The sequence below is a fragment of the Desarmillaria tabescens genome, assembly GCF_030435595.1.
Source record: "Desarmillaria tabescens strain CCBAS 213 chromosome Unknown EV420scaffold_7, whole genome shotgun sequence".
In the NCBI taxonomy this organism is placed as follows: Eukaryota; Fungi; Basidiomycota; class Agaricomycetes; order Agaricales; family Physalacriaceae; genus Desarmillaria; species Desarmillaria tabescens.
The window spans coordinates 35,906-55,707 of NW_026848306.1; the positions used below are offsets into that span (position 1 = coordinate 35,906).

The window sequence follows — 19,802 nt, forward strand, 5'->3', positions numbered from 1 at the left end:
TACCTATATACGTAGTATAAGTCCGGTTAGTAGTACAGGAGTGTGCACCAGATGAAACTAAGTCCTTTGCCGACGCCGTCGAATCGCTTATTTCGACACCGGTTCGCCTTTTGACGACTTATCGTCCTTGACCTCCTCAACCTTCATGTCCTTCCCTAATTCTTCCTTTTCTGCCTCAGCGAGTAATTGGCACAGTCGTTGAGTGGGGATCTTCTTGCGAGGGGGGAGTTTAACAGGAAGCCATTTTGATTTGTCTGTTGGACATTTATGGTCCCAGCTCCACCTGGTATTTCCACACTTGAAGCATCACTTATCGCTCTGCAGCTTATCAATCTCCATCGGCTGCCTGGCCCCACCATATGTGGTCCCAGTAGCATCCTTCTTTTCCCCACCGCTGGCCTGGCCACTGCCCTTTGGATTCTGATTGCCTCATCCTGAACCGCTTCCCTGGTTTGAGGAGGACTTATTGCCCAATCCATGGGCGATGTTGTACCAATAATTGGTGTCAATTCTCTTGACACGCCACTTCCATTCTGCATACATCGTGGGGCACACATTGTCCCCATGCATGATGGTGTTTCGGACCGTGGGCTGTATGGCAGCTTCCACGGTCTCGAACATCTGCTTTTCATCTCCGAACTCCTTGCACTTGTGGGCCAACCTTTCGAACTTCGCGAAGAATTCTACTGTGGACTTGAAATCTGCTTGGCGAAGCTTCTTCCACTCCTGTTTCCATATGGCTAATTCGGCTACCCTCGCGGAACTGGATGGTGAGGTCATGAGAGAACTCTTCCCATGTCAGGAACCTCCAGTGCCCTTGTGGGTCCCGGTAGCGATAGTATTGGTCACCCCACCACTCCTGGACCTTGCCTCGTAGGTATCCTTGCACAAATGTAATGCGATAGGGGTTTTGTCCCTGATCGTTCATGGTGTAGTACATGGGGAACACCTGAAAATACATTTCGCAGTGATGGAGGAAGCGGTTGATGTCTGAGGATACCCCGACGAAGTACTCAGGTTGTGTGATTAGTTTGGGTTTCACGTCGTTCCAAGGATTGTTTACCGCTCTGGGAGCCAACTGCCAGGGAGGAATGGGATCCGGTGGTGAAGGTGGTACCGGGGGCACTGGAGGATTCGGGGGCCATGGTAAGGACCATAGACAAGGGTTGTCCCCTGGTGGGGGGTACCCTCCCAGGTAATTTGGCAGTAGAGGTGGTGGTCCTTTTGGGGGCTGTGGGGGTACTGTTGACCCTTTCCCCTTGTCAGGGTTGGAAGGTCTGGCGCCTGAGTCTGCCCATCCGTCATTTTGATCATCGCCTCCTCCTCCTCCCATTAGCCTCATGGTTTCGAGGGGGTGTGGCATCGGCGCTGGTCGTTGATAGGCTGCACACCTGGGCTTTGCATAGTCTGGGTGGCAAATATTCCATATGATGGCTGCTTGATGCCAAGTGTCAACCTCCAGAATATTCTTCATCAAGTACTCGTCCCCATTGAGTTGGGCGTTGAGGTAGTCTTCTCCTGCTTCCATCAGTAGCCACTGAGGGTCTACTATCATATCCTCGGTGATCAACTCATATAGGTTATCCCAGGTGAGCAGGTTCAGGGTCGGGGGTACCACTGTTATTTGCTCAGTGAGTACCCTCTTTATGTCCCTCATCACCTCTTTCATTATCACGCTCGAGGGCGGCCTGCTCGGCATTCCAGCAGGTGACCTCTTCGGCGCTCCACTGTCTACTTCCTCTGGTGGACCATGGCTCCAGATGCTCCCTTCTTCATCTCTGCCTGATACAGTACTGATTCCTCCACTCTGATAAGTCGGAGCAATCCTCATCGAGGACTTTGAAGAGAAAGTTATGCCTAATGGTCTCGTGCCTCTCGTGGTTGTCTCGGGCTTGACAGGACTCTTCACAGAGTCATAACTCCATGGTTCCAATCCTTCGTCAGGCCTCATTGTCGGTTGTGTTGGGCTCAAGTGGTAGGAAGAAGGATAAGTCTCGAACGGCTCGAGACTTAGCATTTTGGGTACGTGCGCTTGCCGCTCTTCCTTGGTCCACGAGGGCTGCTCCTTCTGGGGTGAGCTGGGCAGCTTGAAGGTTGAAGTTGGACTGGACAAGCGTGTTGTACTCGTCGGTCCAGGGTCTTTGATTGATGGGCTGGGGGACCGCGAAGGCTCAGGGTGCGACTGACGGTGTGAAAGTGGGGACTCCAGGGAGTTGGTTGGGGGAGGAATCTCCTCCAAACTCACGGAGTATCCTCCTTCCTTCTTCTGTGTCTCCTGGGTACTCTGTCCACTGGATTTCTTCTCTTTCGGCTCCATCGGTAGTTCTTGGAGCATATAAATCGGGGTGAGCGTCTGGGGAGTATGCCTCGATGGCATCCCAGATACGCTCTGCTGTTTCGGCAGGGAGGGCAATGGCCCTCTGGATGGGGGTGTCCTCGGGCCCTGTGGCGGCGGTTGATACGCCGGCCACAGGAGCCTCTTCCCTGGTGAAGACCCAACTGGTGGCGGGGTGCCAGGCCATGGGGATCCCTTGTGACTCTCTACCCATGCCTGGCACGATTCGACCGTTATAGGGGTCTGTTCCAACTGGATGGGTGGTAGTTGCGGCGGAGGCCCCAAGGCCAAGGTCTCCATCACTCTCCTCATAGCTGCTTCCGCTGAAGTACCCTCTCTCACAGTCAATCCTTCTGACTCCTGAATTGTCCTCATCGCCTTCGTTCTCCATGTAGAGGCTGTCGAGGATGTCTTGGAGGCGGATTCTTTCAAGGTCTGTGAGGTCGTCCCCTTCGTACTCGGTATTGACATCACTTTCTTGGCCTTGGACCAAAGACCCTCCTTCTTCTCCTCCAATGGGAGGGAGGTCGATGATTCCTGGGGGCGAGACATGGACGTTGCCGAGTAGGTCGATGCCTCGTACGTCTGTGATGTCGACGGAGGCCGCTCTTGGGGTCGGGGAAGACTCCCTGGAATCTGAGGATTCTCCTTGGGGTGTGATGGGTCGTCCATCATGAAGCGTAGGTTGTTCTGGAATGTGCGGGTAAGGAACTATGGGGTATGGGATTGGAAGGTGTGGAATGTAATGAAAGGGAAGTCTCGCTCTTCGAGCTCGGGTGCAGCACCTATAAACTGCCCTGATGGCTAGTGCTAGGAGTGCTCCCATGAGTAATCTAAAAGCTACTGCAACAGTTGGTAACAGTTCAGTAAGTGGCATACGAGCTGGCAGACAACAAGGATAGTGAGTGCAATGAGAATGGCAATAATCAAGCTAAGGTCAGTTTCATAGTTGGAGCCGGTCATTAACAAGGAGTTGCTTTGTTCGAGGTCGAAGGAGCTTGTCAGTGCCAGCAGTACGACTGCTAACAGTGAAGCAAGCTTGACGGAATAGATGAAGAGGTTCAGACTCACAGATAGCCTATGTAGGCTACCACAAGCAAGGCTGTTAGGATCGGTGCTGTGATATAGACCCGGATTACGATCACCAACAAGATGATGGGTATGATCAGGATATCAAGGTCAAGTAGTACGATGGGTAAAACCCAGACGACTATGGCAGCGAGAAGTAGGATTGGAAAAATGTTTGGGTGATGTACGATGTCGGGCAACAAGGTATCGAGCTTTGGCTAAATGTTAACAACCAACTTAAATCGACTTAGATTAACTAAGGATCGCCACTTGCACTTCAGTGGACAATACTCTTAGAGGTCAAAGGAGATTATAGAAGTCAATCGTGAACTTAGGTAGTCGCGAAGTGGGGAGTTCAAGTTGGGTAGAATAAACCTTAGCCAAAGCTGGGGTTCAGACCAGCTGAGGCTCTACCTAAATACACTTGGATATGCTAATAATAGTACTGTGAGAAACTGTCCGTGGTGATCGCATATGAGTAATCAGGCTGAGTAAAACAAAGAAAAATAGATAAATCATAACAATACCCATCCCCAGGGCATAATCCCTGTCTGAGATCGCTACCATGACCTCCGAATCTGCCGGTACCCCCTGTACCACCTTCACCACCTGATCCTATTCCCCTATGGCAACTCACTCCGGGAGCCATGAATAACCCATGGAATGACGTCAAACCTAAACTGATTACTCAGCCCGAGTACTTTACCAGGGTATCTTCGGACATCTCTCAGTTCCTTCATCACTGCGAAATGTACTTCCAAGTATTCCCCATGTACTACACCATGAACGACAAAGGGCAAAACCCTTATCGAATCACCTTCGCCCAATTGTACCTGAGGGGACAAGCACAGGAGTGGTGGACAGATCAATACTACCAATACAGAGACCCACAGGGACACTGGAGGTTTCCAACGTGGGACAAATTTACTCACAACATCACCACCCAGTTCCGTGAAGTAGCCGAGTTGGCCATCTGGAAACAGGAATGGAAGAAGGTCCGTCAGGCGGACTTCAAGTCGGCAATAGAGTTCTTCGCAAAGTTCGAGAGGTTGGCCCACAAGTGCAAGGAGTTCAGAGATGAAAAACAGATGTTCGAGGCTGTGGAAGCCACTATATGCCCCTCAGTCCGAAACACCGTCATGCATGGGGACAACGCTCGTCCCACCACATACGCAGAATGGAAGCAGCACGTCGAAAGAATTGACGCCAATTATCGGTACAGCATGGCCCAGCAACAGGGCAGTAAGGCCTCCCAGAACCCAAGTGGTTCCGGTCAAGGCAATCAAAATCAGTCATCACAGAAGGCAGGAGGATCTGGGTCATCAGGTGACAAAAAGGATGCCACAGGAATGACCTATGGAGGAGCTGGTCAGCTGATGGAAATTGATAAGCTGCGAAGCTGCGAAGCGATGCTTCAAATGCGGAAATACCAGGTGGAGCCAGGACCATAAATGTCTGATGGACAAATCAAAATGGATCCCCATCAAACTCCCCCCCCCCCCGCAAAAAGATTCCCGCTCAACGTCTACGTCAACTACTTGCAGAGGCTGAAAAGGAGGAATTGGGAAAGGACATGAAGGTTGAGGAGGTCAAGAACGATGGACCATCAAAAGACGAGCTGGCGTCAAAATAAGCAATTCGATGGTGTCAGCAAAGGACTTAGTTTCTAGTGATACACGCTCTCCCACAGCTGGTCGGACTTATACTACATATAGAGGTACTCCATATGATCAATATATCAACTTTTTTGCCACATTACCTATTGAAGAAACTAAGGAAAAGGAATTGCAAAACGATGATGGCGTAGGAGGGGATTCCCACTGCTCTTCGCAGTCTGCATCCAGCAAAAAACCCCGAGGGGCTGTCCGACCTCCAGAACCCCCACTTGACAGTATGAGGGAAGTTCTGGAGAACCCAGCAAGTGCCTCATGTCAAGTACAGACTAGCGCCAGATGTGGTGGCGGTTGCCCCGGCTGGGAGAATCGGCCAACGACTCCGACTGACAGGACTCCCCAGGTTGTTCCTCCAGTCAGCAACAGAAAAGCAGCTGAGGCCGGGAACCAAGGGGACCACCTGCACTTAGTAACCACCTCACTGGCAAATGGTGTTGACCCTCTTGGGAAGCCAACATGTGTGCGTCTGCATAGGGTTACTGAGAGTACCGCCAGGTACAGGAAGGAGGGTAAGCATGGATCAACAGAGGAGGTTACAACGCCGAGCACAAATGCCCTTGGCCGGGGCCAAACACAGGGCAGCGAGCCCTCCTCCTCCAACTCGACGGAAGGTGACCAAGTGCTGTCGAGGGGCCCTCTTCAGCCTGGTGACCAACTGCCACCTCAAGACAAGAAAACCCCTGTTTCTTTGGAAGAAGTCGAAGACGAAGAAGCTTACTTGCGGTCCGACATTCCGACAGTGCCACCAAAAGGAAAGTCCCATCCGGAAATCGCCCCCAAAGCCAAAAGGGTGATTATCGACATGTACTATGAACCCTTCGGGATCCACTGGACACGTCGAGCGCTACAACTTGCTCCCAATGAATCTGCGGCCTGGGCTTGCCTAAATCGATGGGTGCACCCATGACATAAAGGAGAGGTCACTCAGGACCTGTGCGATGCCCTTAAGGAGCAATCGGAGATGGCAAAAGAGTCCAAGGAGAGATGGGAATGGATGGAAGATCTAAAGTTACCCCCCATGTACATATGAGGAAGAAAGGGGAGAAATATATCCATTAATGTGCAACTAGAAGTGCTGGACACTCAAGACATACATGCCGTAAAAGCCTTGGTCGACAGCGGGGCCACCGGCAGTTCCATAGATTGTGCCTGGGCCCACATACATGGCCTGAACCTTAAAAAGGCAGCCCGCCCAGTCCTGGTCTATAATGCTGATGGCACTAGGAACAAGGGAGGCGATATCATGGAGTACGCCGAAGTACGGCTACACATTGGGGACCACGTTGAGCGCATCGAGCTGGCTGTGGTAGACTTAGGAACCACGCCGTTGTTTCTGGGCCATGATTGGTTACAAAGGCATAACCCACTGATCAACTGGGATACAGGGGCGGTGACCTTAGCTCATTGCACGTGTCAAAAAATTCCATTCCACCTCCCCAACACTGATCCTTCTGCATGCTGGGATAAGTATGAAGAAGGGGATACCATCCTGGTAATAGATTTTGAGCAGGCCTTCCACGTAAGGGTGATGGGGACTAAAGCTAATGAATTAGCCACCCAGGCCCATGCGAAAAAGGCTACCAAATCCTTTGAAGAAATCGTCCCAGAGGAGTATCAAGACTTTAAAGATGTCTTCGATAAAGAAAGCTTCGATGAGCTTCCTCCCTGCAAGCCTTGGGATCATGCCATTGAATTGATTCCCAACGCCAACACTAACCTGGACTGCAAGGTCTACCCGCTCAATCCAACAGAGCAAGAAGAGCTAGACAAATTCCTCGATGAAAATTTGTCCACTGGTCGGATTCAAGCCTCGAAATCCCCAATGGTGTCGCCTTTCTTCTTCATCAAAAAAAGGACAGGAAGCTTTGCCTGGTACAGGATTATCGAAAGCTAAACGAAATGACCATTAAAAATTGATACCCCCTGCCACTTATCAGGGAATTGATGGACAGGCTGAAAAAGGCGAAGTATTTCACCAAGCTTGATGTGAGGTGGGGGTACAATAATGTTTGAATCAAACAGGGCGACGAATGGAAAGCAGCATTCCATACCAATCGCAGACTGTATGAACCATTGGTAATGTTCTTTGGGCTCACAAACTCTCCCGCCACTTTCCAGTGGATGATGAACGATATCTTTAAAGATCTCATCACCGCCAGAGAAGTATCCGTGTACCTGGACGATATCCTAATTGCCTCCAAAACCAAGGCAGAGCACAAACATATTGTACGGAAGGTACTGGAGAGACTCCAGGAGAATAACCTATTTCTCAAAGCCGAGAAATGCGAATTCGAGGTCGAAGAGACAGAGTATTTGGGAGTAATCATCAGCGAAGGAAAAATCCGGATGGACCCAGTAAAGATCGCCAGACTACTGGACTGGCCGATTCCCAGGAAAAAGCAGGAACTACAGTCATTCCTAGGATTCTGCAATTTCTACAGAAGATTTATACGTGACTACAGCAAACACGTTAAACCTCTGACCTCGCTCACTGGAAAGGTGGAATGGAAGTGGGGGGAAACCCAACAGAAGGCATTCGAAAAGTTGAAAGATCTATTTCGTGAAGACGTGGTACTATCCATACCCTTGGACGATGGAAAGTTTCGAGTAGAAGCTGATTCTAGTGAAGGGGTGGTCGGGGCCGTATTATCTCAGTGGCAGGAGGGGAAGTGGCGACCAATTGCCTTTCTTTCTAAAGCCTTATCCACTACTGAACGCAATTATGAAATCTATGACAAGGAACTACTTGCCATCATGATAGCGTTAGAGGAGTGGTGCCAATACCTCATGGGGGCTCGGGAAGACTTCGAGATCTGGACTGATCACTCCAATCTCCAGTACTTCCGCAAACCGCAAAAGTTAAATCGCAGACAGGCTTGATGGGTAACTGAGTTGGCCGAATACCAATTCATGCTTCACCACAAGCCCAGGGCTCAGAATCGTAAGGCGGATTTATTATCCAGGAGGGCCAATCATGATCAGGGAAAGGAGGACAACCGGAACGTAACGGTTCTGAAGGCAGAGCACTTTCAAGCATTGGTAATGCCTATGCTGGAGGAGTTACACGAGAAAATCAAAATGGCCACTCACGATATTCACAAGTGGGACCAAGGTATCTCAGACTCCCTCAACCATGAGAAGGGAGTCTCTCGGGAACAGGACCTACTGTGGTATGACGGACGCATTTATATCCCTATAGACCAAAGGCTGCACAGCGAGATCATTGCCCTTAGACATGATCATGTCACTGCCAGACATCCTGGCATGGAAAAGACCAAAGAACTCATACTATGGGATTACTGGTGGCCACGAATGTGTCAGGATGTAGAAGCCTATGTTAAAGGATGTGAAACTTGCCAGAGAACCAAAGCGGATCGTCGGCCAAAGAAGGCCCCCTTGCACCCGAACGAAGTACCGACATGACCGTGGACTCATATCTCAGTGGACATGATCACCAAGCTCCCCAATTCCAAAGGGTACGACTCCATTCTTGTCGTAGTCGACAGGTTCTCCAAGACAATAATCCCGATTGCATGTACTGAGGAACTCACTTCTCTTGGATTCGCTAAAATTCTATGAGATCACATTTATGTACCATACGGAGTAATGCCAGAGAAGGTCATATCAGACAGAGGGGCAATCTTTGTTTCCAAATTCATGAAGGAGTTCTACGCTCTCGTCCACATCATGGGAAATCCTTCCACGGCGTATCACCCTCAGACAGACAGGCAGACCGAATGGGTCAACCAGGAGATCGAAAAGTACCTCAAAATGTTCGTAAATTACTGACAGGATGATTGGAGTGATTGGTTACCGCTGGCTGCCTTCACTCACAATAATCGAACGCATTCGGCCACAGGCTTTTCTCCCTATAAGGTAGTCTTCAGAAGGGACAGGGCAGATCATCAAATTTGCCCAACGACCAGACGTCGTTCCAGCAGTGTCAAAATTGGTTCAGGATATTAAAGAGGTACAGGAGAAAGCAAGGGGATCCCTAGAGCAAGCAGCTGAATCCATGAAAAAGGCCTACGATAAGCATAAGGACCAAGCCATGGAATACCAGGTCGGCAACAAGGTATGGTTAGATTCTACCAACCTAAACCTACCTCAACCCACCAAGAAGCTTGGAGACCGACGTGTAGGACCCTTCACCATTCTCACCAAAAAGGGGGCCTCTGCCTATGAACTTAAACTTCCCACGGGATGGAAGATTCACAATCAATTCAACGAATCTCTCTTAACCCCATACCATGCTCCCAAATTCCCAAACCAGCCACGCCCCGAAAGGCCACCCCCGGAATTAATTGATGATGAGGAGGAGTACGAGATTGAAGAAATTGTGGAGCAGCGAGACAAAGTTGTCAGTCGCAGACATACCCGTTGCACCATAACCGAATACCTGGTAAAGTGGAAGGGGTACCCAGCAGAAGAAAACTCTTGGGTGAAATGCTCAAATATGGCCAATGCAGAGGAATTAGTCAATGACTACGAGGCAAAGATTCAGCAGATAAGAGGAAAAATCGAACGAACTGAAAGGGGATTACCGTATATCGATAACACCCAACAAGACTCTTATCCCTCTTCCAAAAGTTCAACACCAACCCCTTCGGAAGAAATCGAAGCCGTCAATGTTCCTGAAGAACCAGGAGTGGACCTATGCATTAGACAAATGGCTCAATACATTAACCAAGGCAAAGGGAGGAGATTCACGGTCACAGCTTCCACAACCCCAAGAGGAAAACACGATCAGTAAACTTCACTTCCTACCCACAACAGTAGATGAAGCCGGTGAAGTGTCAGAAGATGACTCAGAAGAGGAGGTAACTCTTCAAAACCTCCAGCATATCCACGAAAACTGGAATGGAGATGACAAGGATGAAGATGACGATATCCCATCTTTCTATTTGGAATCCAAACATTCCTCTTCAAACAACGATGATGAATGGGAGTCTGAGGACTCATTCAGGACGAACGAGTCTTAAGGAGGGGGTAATGTTATGGTTTATTCATTTTTCTTCATCTTACTCAGCATGATTATGTTTTTACTCAGCACGATTATGTATATGTGATCACAATGGACAGTTTCCCACAGTACTATTATTAGCATACCAACAATGTATTTAAGTAGAGCCTCAGCTGGTCTAAACCCCAGCTTCGGCTAAGGTTTACTCTACCCAACTCTAAGCTCCCTGTTTCATGACTATCTAAGTCCTCAATCGATTCTCTTTTATCTCCTTTGACCTCTGAGAGTATCATCCACTGAAGTGTGAGTGGTGATCCTCAGTTGATCTAAGTCGATAATAGTTGGTTGTTGACAGTACCTTGGCAGAGATAACACTTCCAATATCTCCTTGATACACCCACCAGGCACATACCCTTGTAAATGTGTATAAAATCCAATTCTGTTACTTTCCAAGTGTAGTTGTAACTGTACTAGCAAGTAAGATGTCAGCAAGTTAACCAGAAAGCAATGCAGTAGAAAACAGCGGGACTTAGTCACAGAAAGTCTAAAGCTCGGCTGACCACCTGGTGACCGGATGACTCAGCCTGAGTAACCGAGGGTCCAGGCAGGTCGACACACGTGGCTCCAGCCAGAACCGACATCATAGCCATGGTCCGAATGTAAAACAAGAAGTTACTTACCGGGTAGTCTCCCTATGACGGTCTCACTTGATACTTCTGATTGTTCCAGCACCCAGAGCTTTTGTTTCTTCAATATAATCACCAGAAGTGCGACATGGATGGTATTCATCCTTGTCATCACCATTGACCCCTCAGAACCAATATCTAACCATAAATTACACCTAACAGTGACTCCTCTTCAACTACAACTTTCTCTGGAGCAAAAAGCATGCTATGAGCCATTGTTTCTTCCCTAATATGATCACTACTTGCAGCGAGGCTCGCGTTTACAGTCCTAGTCGCCCTAGCCCTCCCAGGCCCCCATTGTCACCCTCTCATCTTAACTGTGTCCTCATGAGTCTAATGACTTTTCCATGTCCTTCATGTTGAGATAAGTGGTAATTCTCCAGCCGCTCACCCGGATATAGCAGGGAACCCTCGCAAACAGGCGAGGGTCATCGTTGTTCGTCTACCTATTTATTTACATACCATGTACACTAATAGAAGCAATGTTATGTAATAAGGAAAGCCAAGGAGGAGAACAGATGAATAGCGCTTCCTACTGAAGACTCCGATGTCGAATGCACCATGATGCATGACACTTGTGTTGGAAAACGGGGTATTGGTTCGTTCCCAGTGTCACATGTGCGGTAGCAAGCCAATAGTATTGCGCTTGGCTGAGCTCTGCAAACGCATGAGGATCTACTACATAGTACCTACTTTTATACTAAATACTATTTTACTAGAATCTTCCACGCTTTTCCTAAGACTTCTACCTTAATAAGCAACTTCGGCATGATGCCGGATTGCCAAATCCCAACAACTTGATATTCTAACACTTCAAGTATCTCAACGACTGGTTCCCAATCTTTTCCATACAGAACTACTCTTTACATTTGTATTTCTAATTATTCTCAAGACTTTGTGGTCTTATTTAGGTGCAAGATCCACCTCGACATCTTCTATGACTCCGTGTTGCCATCAGCATGGGAAATCAAGTACATCATCAATTCATGTTCTGGCTGTGCGGAGTATAATAACTTAGCGTGCTCACTTTGTACTCATTAAATGTTATTTCGTAGGAGCATTGATAAAAGTGCACCTATTTCCCCCCATGTGAAGGTTCGACGAGAAGAATCATGCGGGTCGGCGAATAAGTAAATGCCAACCATTGTTGCGGCCTATCGAACAAGCAAAAATAAACATTGGTATCAGACTAATGCGACGTACGTACACATATTGATAGAAGGACGAGGCATGGTAGTAACCCAGCAAAATCTGTATCGGAAAGAGGTGAAATGGGCTGATTCCAATTGTTTAATACGAAGTACGGCGTACCGAGGATATCACCTGGATAGAGGAGTTGGTGCTTGAGTTGGCACCTTATATAGGAAGAAAACCGCGCACCAAAACCTTCAGGAGCGCCGGGCATGGAAGACCGTAGCTGGGTAAATGCAAACACAGTCCCAATGGGGATTACAACGATCTCGTTCCGTTGTCGAAAGCCGAAGACTACGGTCGTAATCATGATGAGACAGATCATGAGAGTGACCAGCCCTATTTGTATAACGAAGATGCCTGAGGTCAATACGTCTATGAGAGTGTAGGAAGAGAAGACGAACAAAACGTGAAGGTGATGACGAGACAGTATGCGATAACAAGGTTGCTGCGTTGGAGGGTCACATATACATTGACAGATTCGTTCCCGAGGTCCGTAGCCTCTATGTCCTCCCAGTAAGCATGATCCTCCTCCTTAACGTCAGTTGTAATTTTGAGGCCACTCAAAAAAGTTATGTCAGGTAATGAAGTCAAAGGCGATAAGGAGACTTACGCGACAAGTCCAGATGCAGAACTAAGAGACAGAGATACCGACTCGTTTGTTACTGCATCTTGAGCAAAGGCAAATATATTTGACATGTAACTGATATGTCCGAGGTGAATTAAATGCAATCACGCTGGGAGCATAGCCCAGAGAACATACCGGTCGAAAGGGTAATAAACCATACTTCCGCGACTGGAGCCAAAGTAGTCTTCGTCGTACTTGGGACAGACGATGAGGTTGGTGCGGAATGTGGGAACGTTGTTCCGGGGGGCCGAATTGATTACCAAAGTTTCGTTCCATATAAAGATAGGGTCTGTTGGTATGTTGCTATTGTAGGGACTGTCATCATCGCTGTGGTCTGATGAAGATAGGTTCCTCAAAAGGTATTATTAACCTGATGTATTTTTCGAGAGCCATAGACGAAGATACTCACGTGTCAAAGAAAATATTAACTTCCGTGCAATTATCATCACAGGTATCACCGTTCACGAACCACTCTATGACCATGGTAGTCTCCTGGACATCGGCTGATATCAAGTTAGCACCGAGAGAAATCTTCCAATAGTATTAGCGGTGTTTCTGACTTATGTATGAGGCGAGGACCCGTCTTACAGTTCTATTTATGCCCATCAACTCAGAGTTTCTGACATACGACAGCTCGCCACCGGGATGTAACCTCAGAGCTAGAGTAACGCATAAGGTCGGAACGACGATGACGAATGAGAGACAGGTGATCAAGCAACAAAGAACTCTCGACGCTGTTCGATGGCTGGTCGTCTGCCCGGAGGACATAATACTTGGCATAGGAGAATGAGTTAAAGAATAGAGGAGAAGGTCACTGGTCGAAGTAAGACTTTATAGGTACGTGTGGCCCAGGATGCTGCGATATGACATCATTTTCCTCCCTGTGGTACGGGAGTTATGTGAGCAAAGAAGCACGATACGTAGACGTGCTTAACGAAAACTACCTCTTGATCACCGCGCCCATGTATTCCATGCTTCCTGTATGATGGGTATCATATTGCGCTCTCACCCGGGCTGTGATGAGAATTTGGTGTAGTAAGCGGTAAAATACCCGTTGAGATGCCGTGACATTCAGTACGGTAGCAGTCATCAAAGGTGCTGATACTGCGGGTGCTTCTAGCGCGCAACAAGAAAATGCGTCGAACAACAAACTAGAAATGAATAAGTCTTTAGTTATTGAATATCTAGCAGGCATTTCAAATACCCAGTGGAGAATTGAACATTTTACAGTGTTATCGGTGGGGAACGATAAACCGAGGTTCCCGAGTTCCTAGTCGGTTAATATACCGGGTCTTATATGCCAGTGGGAGCGCCCATAATTGAACTTTACTTGATGTATCTGGTTGTATTGTTTATTATTAGAAGTTCGAGGATTGTTCTAGTGGAATCCTGATCCGAGGCAGGCTTGGTGACAGAAGCGCTTATCATAAACCGGAGAGCCTATACACGCGGAGAAGAGAAAAGATGTGAGTCAGGACTCAGCGTGAACGACTAGCACAATTAGCGCACTTTCAATAACTGTTACTGTACCGTGTACTGTAAAGTCGAATTCACTGATGACTGTAGCCCTTACGTCCATAATAGCTGTGCTTGGGCTGGCCTTCCGTTCTGTCGGACAGATGAAAGCCAAAGATTATATTACATCGATGGTCCACCATAAGTCCTCCTATTGAAGTGGCAGAGGACATGTCTTTGTAGGCGTTTCCTGGAACTTTGAAAAGTACAGTCAACTGTGAATTATGTACTCAGGACCATATTCACAAAGAGTCGCGGAGTCTCACTGTTCGTAGTGACGTCCTGGTTCCAATAAAAGATCTTTCCTGGTACTTAAAACCAACAGAAGTTCATCACAGGACCCATGTTTATCTCCTAAGAGGTTCAGTACGAATTTTGGCCCTCTTGAAAAAATTGTCCGGACTTTGCGTCAGCGCCTTGTCCAAAAATTTGTCCGGATTCCTAGGGTAACCTCACCCCATTCCCAGATTTGTCCGGACTTTTCAACTAACGTCGCAAAAAACGTCAAAAATCGCAAAAAAAAAAAAAAAACCGTTAAAAAATCATCAGAGCCTCTATTGCGGTGTCAACTGTGACTCGCCCCATAGACCACTGTCTGCAGTGACCGTCGACGTCAGGAAAAACCCCGACTGCGTTTCACTTTCCTGTTTCAAGTACTCCTGCAAAATTGTTGCCGGACCGTATTGTCCTCTAGTTGAGCGAACTTTGAGACCTGTAAAATGGCGGTAGGCAGCGTTGAGTTCATAGAAAAGCCATCTTGTTCGCGAAAATTTCAAAGGATCCTCGGCAGAGAGAAGACCGTTAGCTTTCACGATACGTACATCCTACGAAAGAATGCACTTGATACCCAAAGTCGAAACGATGGTTTTGCCATGTTCTCGAGACCGAGATATCTTGACAATAGACACGGGTAAGATATAAAATTATTAGTTCATTATGGAAAGAAGAGGGAAGGCGGAAGTTAATGCTCCCAGAAAAAGAGGAGAGTCGCGTCCATATGGTGGTAGGAAACAAAGAGCCTGAAACCGGGTGATCGGGCCGACGCGTCTTTGACCCTGCTCTCGACGCACCTAACCTCTATGTAAATTCAGCATCGAATATGATGAACTGCAAGAAACGTACACTTGTACACGCTTAGATGACCTCAATATTGACTAACTCAGATTTTGCTCGTTCACAACGGTGTAGTACGAGATGGCACTATCACCCGGTCAATTCATGTTCATTATCATGATGTTAACTCGTACGTGTATACACATTCCCGAGCTCTTCTCTACCAGAGTGTTATTATTGTGCTGGCTTGTCAAAGAGCAGCGCAAGCTGTATCAGGCGTTGCGTTATGAGATGCAAGGAAGAACAGCAGACGTCATGGGTGCTGTAAGAGACGCGTAAGGGTTGGTCCAATCACAGACCACCTGCCTTTCTAGGACTTGATATCGGACACGGTCCAACCGCCAGGACATACGATGTGGCTGTGCTGGGCATTTCCACCATTGCCACGACGGTATCCTTACCACTCGACGCCCTGGTCATGACTGGTATTTTGCATGTGTCGCAGGGAATCCTGCTCTCTGGGAGATTGGGACCGTAACGTCGACCAGCCCACCGCCAACTCGGACTTGCTAGCTTCTCGTTTCGTTCTTGCTGCGTTGAAGGATTCGCATTGCTTCTTGTACTATGATAATGGGGTAGGTTGAATCTTTTGGGATGCATGGTGCGTGTTTTATGATGGACGGAAGGACGCTTCTGACTCTAAGTTCTGTAGTATTTTGTGCTGGGGTATGCAGGGCTCGGCAATGACTGGGACACTCGCTATGATTTACCGGATTTCTATGCCAAGTGCCATGAGATACAACTGAATTCCTTTCTCCTTCGTACGTGACTCCAGCATTCATATCAGCCTCCGTTTCACCAAGTTCTAGTAGCGACTGGCCTGTGCCTGGCGTATATAGTTTAGACGGCACCACAAGAGTCCCGAAATCCTCATTGGAGACAGTAACGAGGACAACCCGACCGTGGATAAATCAAGGTCGCGGTGGTGAACCCTGGAAATATATGCCATGGATTTTGTTTTCGTTTAGGTGCGCTATATGCTCTGCACCTCTTGGCCAATTCTGACGCCTCTTCTAGTGCTCCTGAACCGAATGCTGCAAATGATAATATTTAACTCCCTCGCTCCTTAAGCCTTCCTCCTGGCCCTCAGTTTTCCCATTTTTCTCGATATTGCCATTCGCCCAAACCTGTACCAGCTTGTACTACGTTTCCACCAATACTACTGGCTAGTAGCTACTTTCAATCAGGACACTCCCCCGTTTCATCAATAACACACGCGAAACGAGTTGCCGCTTTGTCATTACCAAGGATCTCCGACCTTTACGCGTGACCGTCTTTTCGCTGTTCGCCATGCCAGACCTAGCTACCTATGTTGGGTTGTCGACCAGGCTAATGACACCATGAAACACGCTGGAATAGTGCATTGGCGAGAACCGATTCGACAGGTCCATGAAGTGTTGAGAGAACATCATCCAGGAACGTTGAGGAATGCTGCCCCGTTTCTTTGCGCAACAGCTGTTCGAATTCTCTGGTACCCATGGTGCAGGAAGAAGGCAGGTCCTATATATGCGCTACGCTGGTTGTCGATAGTCTCGTTGGCACCGTTAGCCACTTTCTGAAACAGTGCTCTCTTCACCTTATCTGCAGACCCACGATCACTTCAATCTCCTCTCGTGCCAGTTCAGTGAGACTCATTCCCTTCAACCACCTTCCGGACCATTCAATGAAGAGGCCATCATCTTTTGATATCCCAACCGACACGACAATCGAATCTCGGAGGTCGGGATCGGATGCAACGGATACAGCTGCATGACAAGCTTTTGGTTATAGTTTTGACGGTCGAGTGGTTTACTGTGGATGCTGATAATGGAGCAAGACTGCCAGAGTGAGAAGTGGTGGTATGCGATGCGCACAGATGCCCATCCTTTGGTGGTGTCATGCTTGTCAATATTCAGACGAGCAATCTCTGAAATAACTGTCGTAGGATTCTCGATCCGTGCTGGTTCTGGTTCATTACCTAGGCTCGTTCGTGCTTTGAGCGCTGTATCCCCCTCTGAATGCTCCGATATCATTTAAGACCAGCATTTATATGTCATTGGACCCTGTGACCAACACGATAACTAGGCTTCGTCTGCTCCGAAAGTTTTTCACGGCTGCCGGCCCTACGGTTCTTTGTCATCAAGTAACGGGGGAACTTCCTAATGCTTCAAGTCGTCCCTGGAGAGGAAATGAAGAGCAGGACCCTATCGGGCTTCGTCCCTGCGTGGTGCAGATTATATAATGGGCGTAGCCTATAATTACGTCAATCTTGGCTTGATCATCCGCCAAATCTCAAACTATGCTGCTTAAATAGTCTCAAACTGTTTCAAATATCTGCTCCTCATAACGACTAGTACCGTAAGTATCCCCTTGGATTAATTCGACCTCTGACCACTGACATTTTCTGTATCCAGGCTGTCACCATGGCGCCCAGCATAATGCTCTGCAATAACTGTGGCCACTCCATGGATGCTCAAGTTCCCTGCTCTCCTATTGATGTCAACAGGTATCTGCGCTGCGGAGGGCAGATCAGCGAAGCAGAGGCAGATCTCTGTTCAAACACCATCGTCCGTTGGCAAGAACAAGTTTTCGACTACGACGCCGAAAATTTCCGGATAAAGTTTGCTTTAGGGAAGCTTGAAGGTGTTCGACAATCTCTCGTTGATTGCATCCAAACATCAGAAGGGCTTCTTGCTCCCGTTCGTAGGATTCCTCGCGACGTACTCCAAGATATATTCGAATACGTCTGTATCTCTGTTTCATACAGCCCCTTTCCCGGACGTGACGAGGTGTCGCTCATATTCGCAACACCATTCTACCTCTCGTCTGTTTGCTTCTACTGGCGTACCATCTGCCTATCGTCCCCTCAACTTTGGACATCCGTATTTGCAAACCCCGGTCACAATACTATCACTTCGCACTTCGAACCTATATCATCCCTGTGCGCAAAGCGCTCTGGGAAGCCTCCTTCCAACCTGCAAGTTGCTGTTGCAGATGTCCCAAGTCGCGATAATCAACGGAGATCGGACTATAATACCTTTGATGCCTTGTTCTACCCCTACAATGTCACCATAGACCCACGCCGCTTGAAACACATCGTTATTTATTTTAAACACGGCACCTTCTCAAATGCACTCCAGACGCATCAACCCCTGGAACTTCCTGAACTGGAATGCCTGGAACTCTCCGGATATTATTCGTCGTCCCTTTCTTACCCCCAGGATGAACGCTTAATCAAGCTGTTCGAGCGCACTCCAAAGTTACATACTCTTCGTCTCTCCCTACAACGTTTGGCCAAGACTCCTTTCTCTTTACCACGCGATCAAATTGTCAACATTGACCTTGCAAATTACAACGAGTACCCATCACTGACAGACGAATTCCCCAACGCCGTGACTGCTACTCTGAGAAAGTGCCAAATAATATTCTACGATACCGTCGATATGCCCTTCCGCAAACTCATTCTTCATGATTCAGACATGAATCCACCATCTTCAATGTTCGGATTATATGCCAATCCCCCAAGGAGAGTAAATATGCGGCGCCTCACTTCTCTGGAGCTCATATGCTCTGAGCCTTCGGATACACTCAGATACACCCTCAGCCTCCAAAACATTCCCAGCCTCGCAAAGTCACCCCTCACAGAGCTTATCCTTACCACAGTCACCCTCGACTGTACTGAAACACTCTCCCTCCTTTACACGGTCCCTCAACTCAGACGATTGTCCATTGTCGAGCGAATCGACATGGAGCTCATCACTCCAGAGTTCATCCGAGTCCTTGGGAGTGCAGAGATTCTGCAGGAGTTGGAACATCTGCAACTTGTCTGGTCGGGCGACGTCGATGAGGGTGCCATCATGGATCTGCTCGAAGGAAGAGCTTTAATTTTGAGATCCGCTGTTATAGGCGTTCGACAGGGAGGCGAGCTCAGGGTGGAAACGCTTTCTCGAGTTCGCGCTCTGAGGAAGCACGGCATGCAGATATTGCTTTGGTAGAAAAGATTGTAGGTGTGGCGGAAGGGAAGAATGTCGTTGGTCGGGAAGAGAAAGGACTTTTCAGAGAGCGATCACAACAGGGTATTCTTTTGATCTAATGTGATGTAGTTGCAAAGGACTTAAATAACACCAAGAACAAATTTCTACGCTTGTGCTACTCGCCACGGCACTCGGTCAGATTCAGGGGGATCGCTGGTTTCACGCGGTCCCCTCAGTGGTGATGCCCATATATGGGTGCGCGGCGTTTTGCGTCCCGATCGTCTCCTCTTCTTCTCATATTTTTCATTCGCTTGTCTGGCAGAAGCAACAATGACTCCAGTTGCTGTCGTAAGGCCTTCACGTTTAAATATTTCTGTATCAATTCTTATACATAGCAGGGAACTGAAACCGCAATTGCTAATACGCACGGGAGTCGATAATGACTATACACCTTCATGCTCCCACCGTTGAACTAGGAAAGCTGCTTTGTTCACGACGCATATGATGAGCCCAACCTATTGGTGACTTTTCCGATACACAGGAGGTTCGTGGAGGAATCGCAGACCTAGATCTAAGCACTTACATATAATTGGCTGATTATAGCCGCCTTTCCAGGATTCTACCTTCTATGTTCAAGCCCTACGCAAGGCTCGAGAAAAAAAGACCCTCCACGTACT

At 48.1% G+C, this 19,802-nt stretch overlaps 2 protein-coding genes across 2 annotated transcripts; one reads left to right on the forward strand and one right to left on the reverse strand.

Moving 5' to 3' along the window:
* Positions 1-11,447: 11,447 nt before the first annotated feature.
* Positions 11,448-13,002, reverse strand: EV420DRAFT_1518276 (uncharacterized protein). Its single transcript, XM_060472052.1, has 8 exons — positions 12,954-13,002; positions 12,680-12,878; positions 12,530-12,619; positions 12,321-12,478; positions 12,106-12,255; positions 12,037-12,048; positions 11,933-11,976; positions 11,448-11,879 (listed from the first exon to the last, which is right to left on the reverse strand). Exons 1-8 carry the CDS (start codon positions 12,988-12,990, stop codon positions 11,763-11,765), a joined length of 807 nt encoding a protein of 268 aa, XP_060334756.1. The 5' UTR covers positions 12,991-13,002; the 3' UTR covers positions 11,448-11,762.
* A 4,349-nt stretch (positions 13,003-17,351) lies between these two features.
* On the forward strand, positions 17,352-19,401 carry EV420DRAFT_1089204 (uncharacterized protein). Its single transcript, XM_060465769.1, has 2 exons — positions 17,352-17,509; positions 17,566-19,401. Exon 2 carries the CDS (start codon positions 17,575-17,577, stop codon positions 19,144-19,146), a length of 1,572 nt encoding a protein of 523 aa, XP_060334757.1. The 5' UTR covers positions 17,352-17,509; positions 17,566-17,574; the 3' UTR covers positions 19,147-19,401.
* Positions 19,402-19,802: the final 401 nt, after the last annotated feature.

What these genes read in the sequence shown, in the direction of transcription:
- EV420DRAFT_1089204 (XM_060465769.1), top strand. Translation starts at nt 17,575, where the DNA reads ATGGCGCCCAGCATAATGCTCTGCAATAACTGTGGCCACTCCATGGAT.
- EV420DRAFT_1518276 (XM_060472052.1), bottom strand. Translation starts at nt 12,990, where the DNA reads ATGATAATTGCACGGAAGTTAATATTTTCTTTGACAC. An exon ending in GTTAATATTTTCTTTGACAC is followed by an intron (nt 12,879 to 12,953) that starts GTGAGTATCTTC and finishes TATCTTCATCAG; the next exon opens with ACCACAGCGATGATGACAGT. An exon ending in TCTGCATCTGGACTTGTCGC is followed by an intron (nt 12,479 to 12,529) that starts GTAAGTCTCCTT and finishes AACTTTTTTGAG; the next exon opens with TGGCCTCAAAATTACAACTG.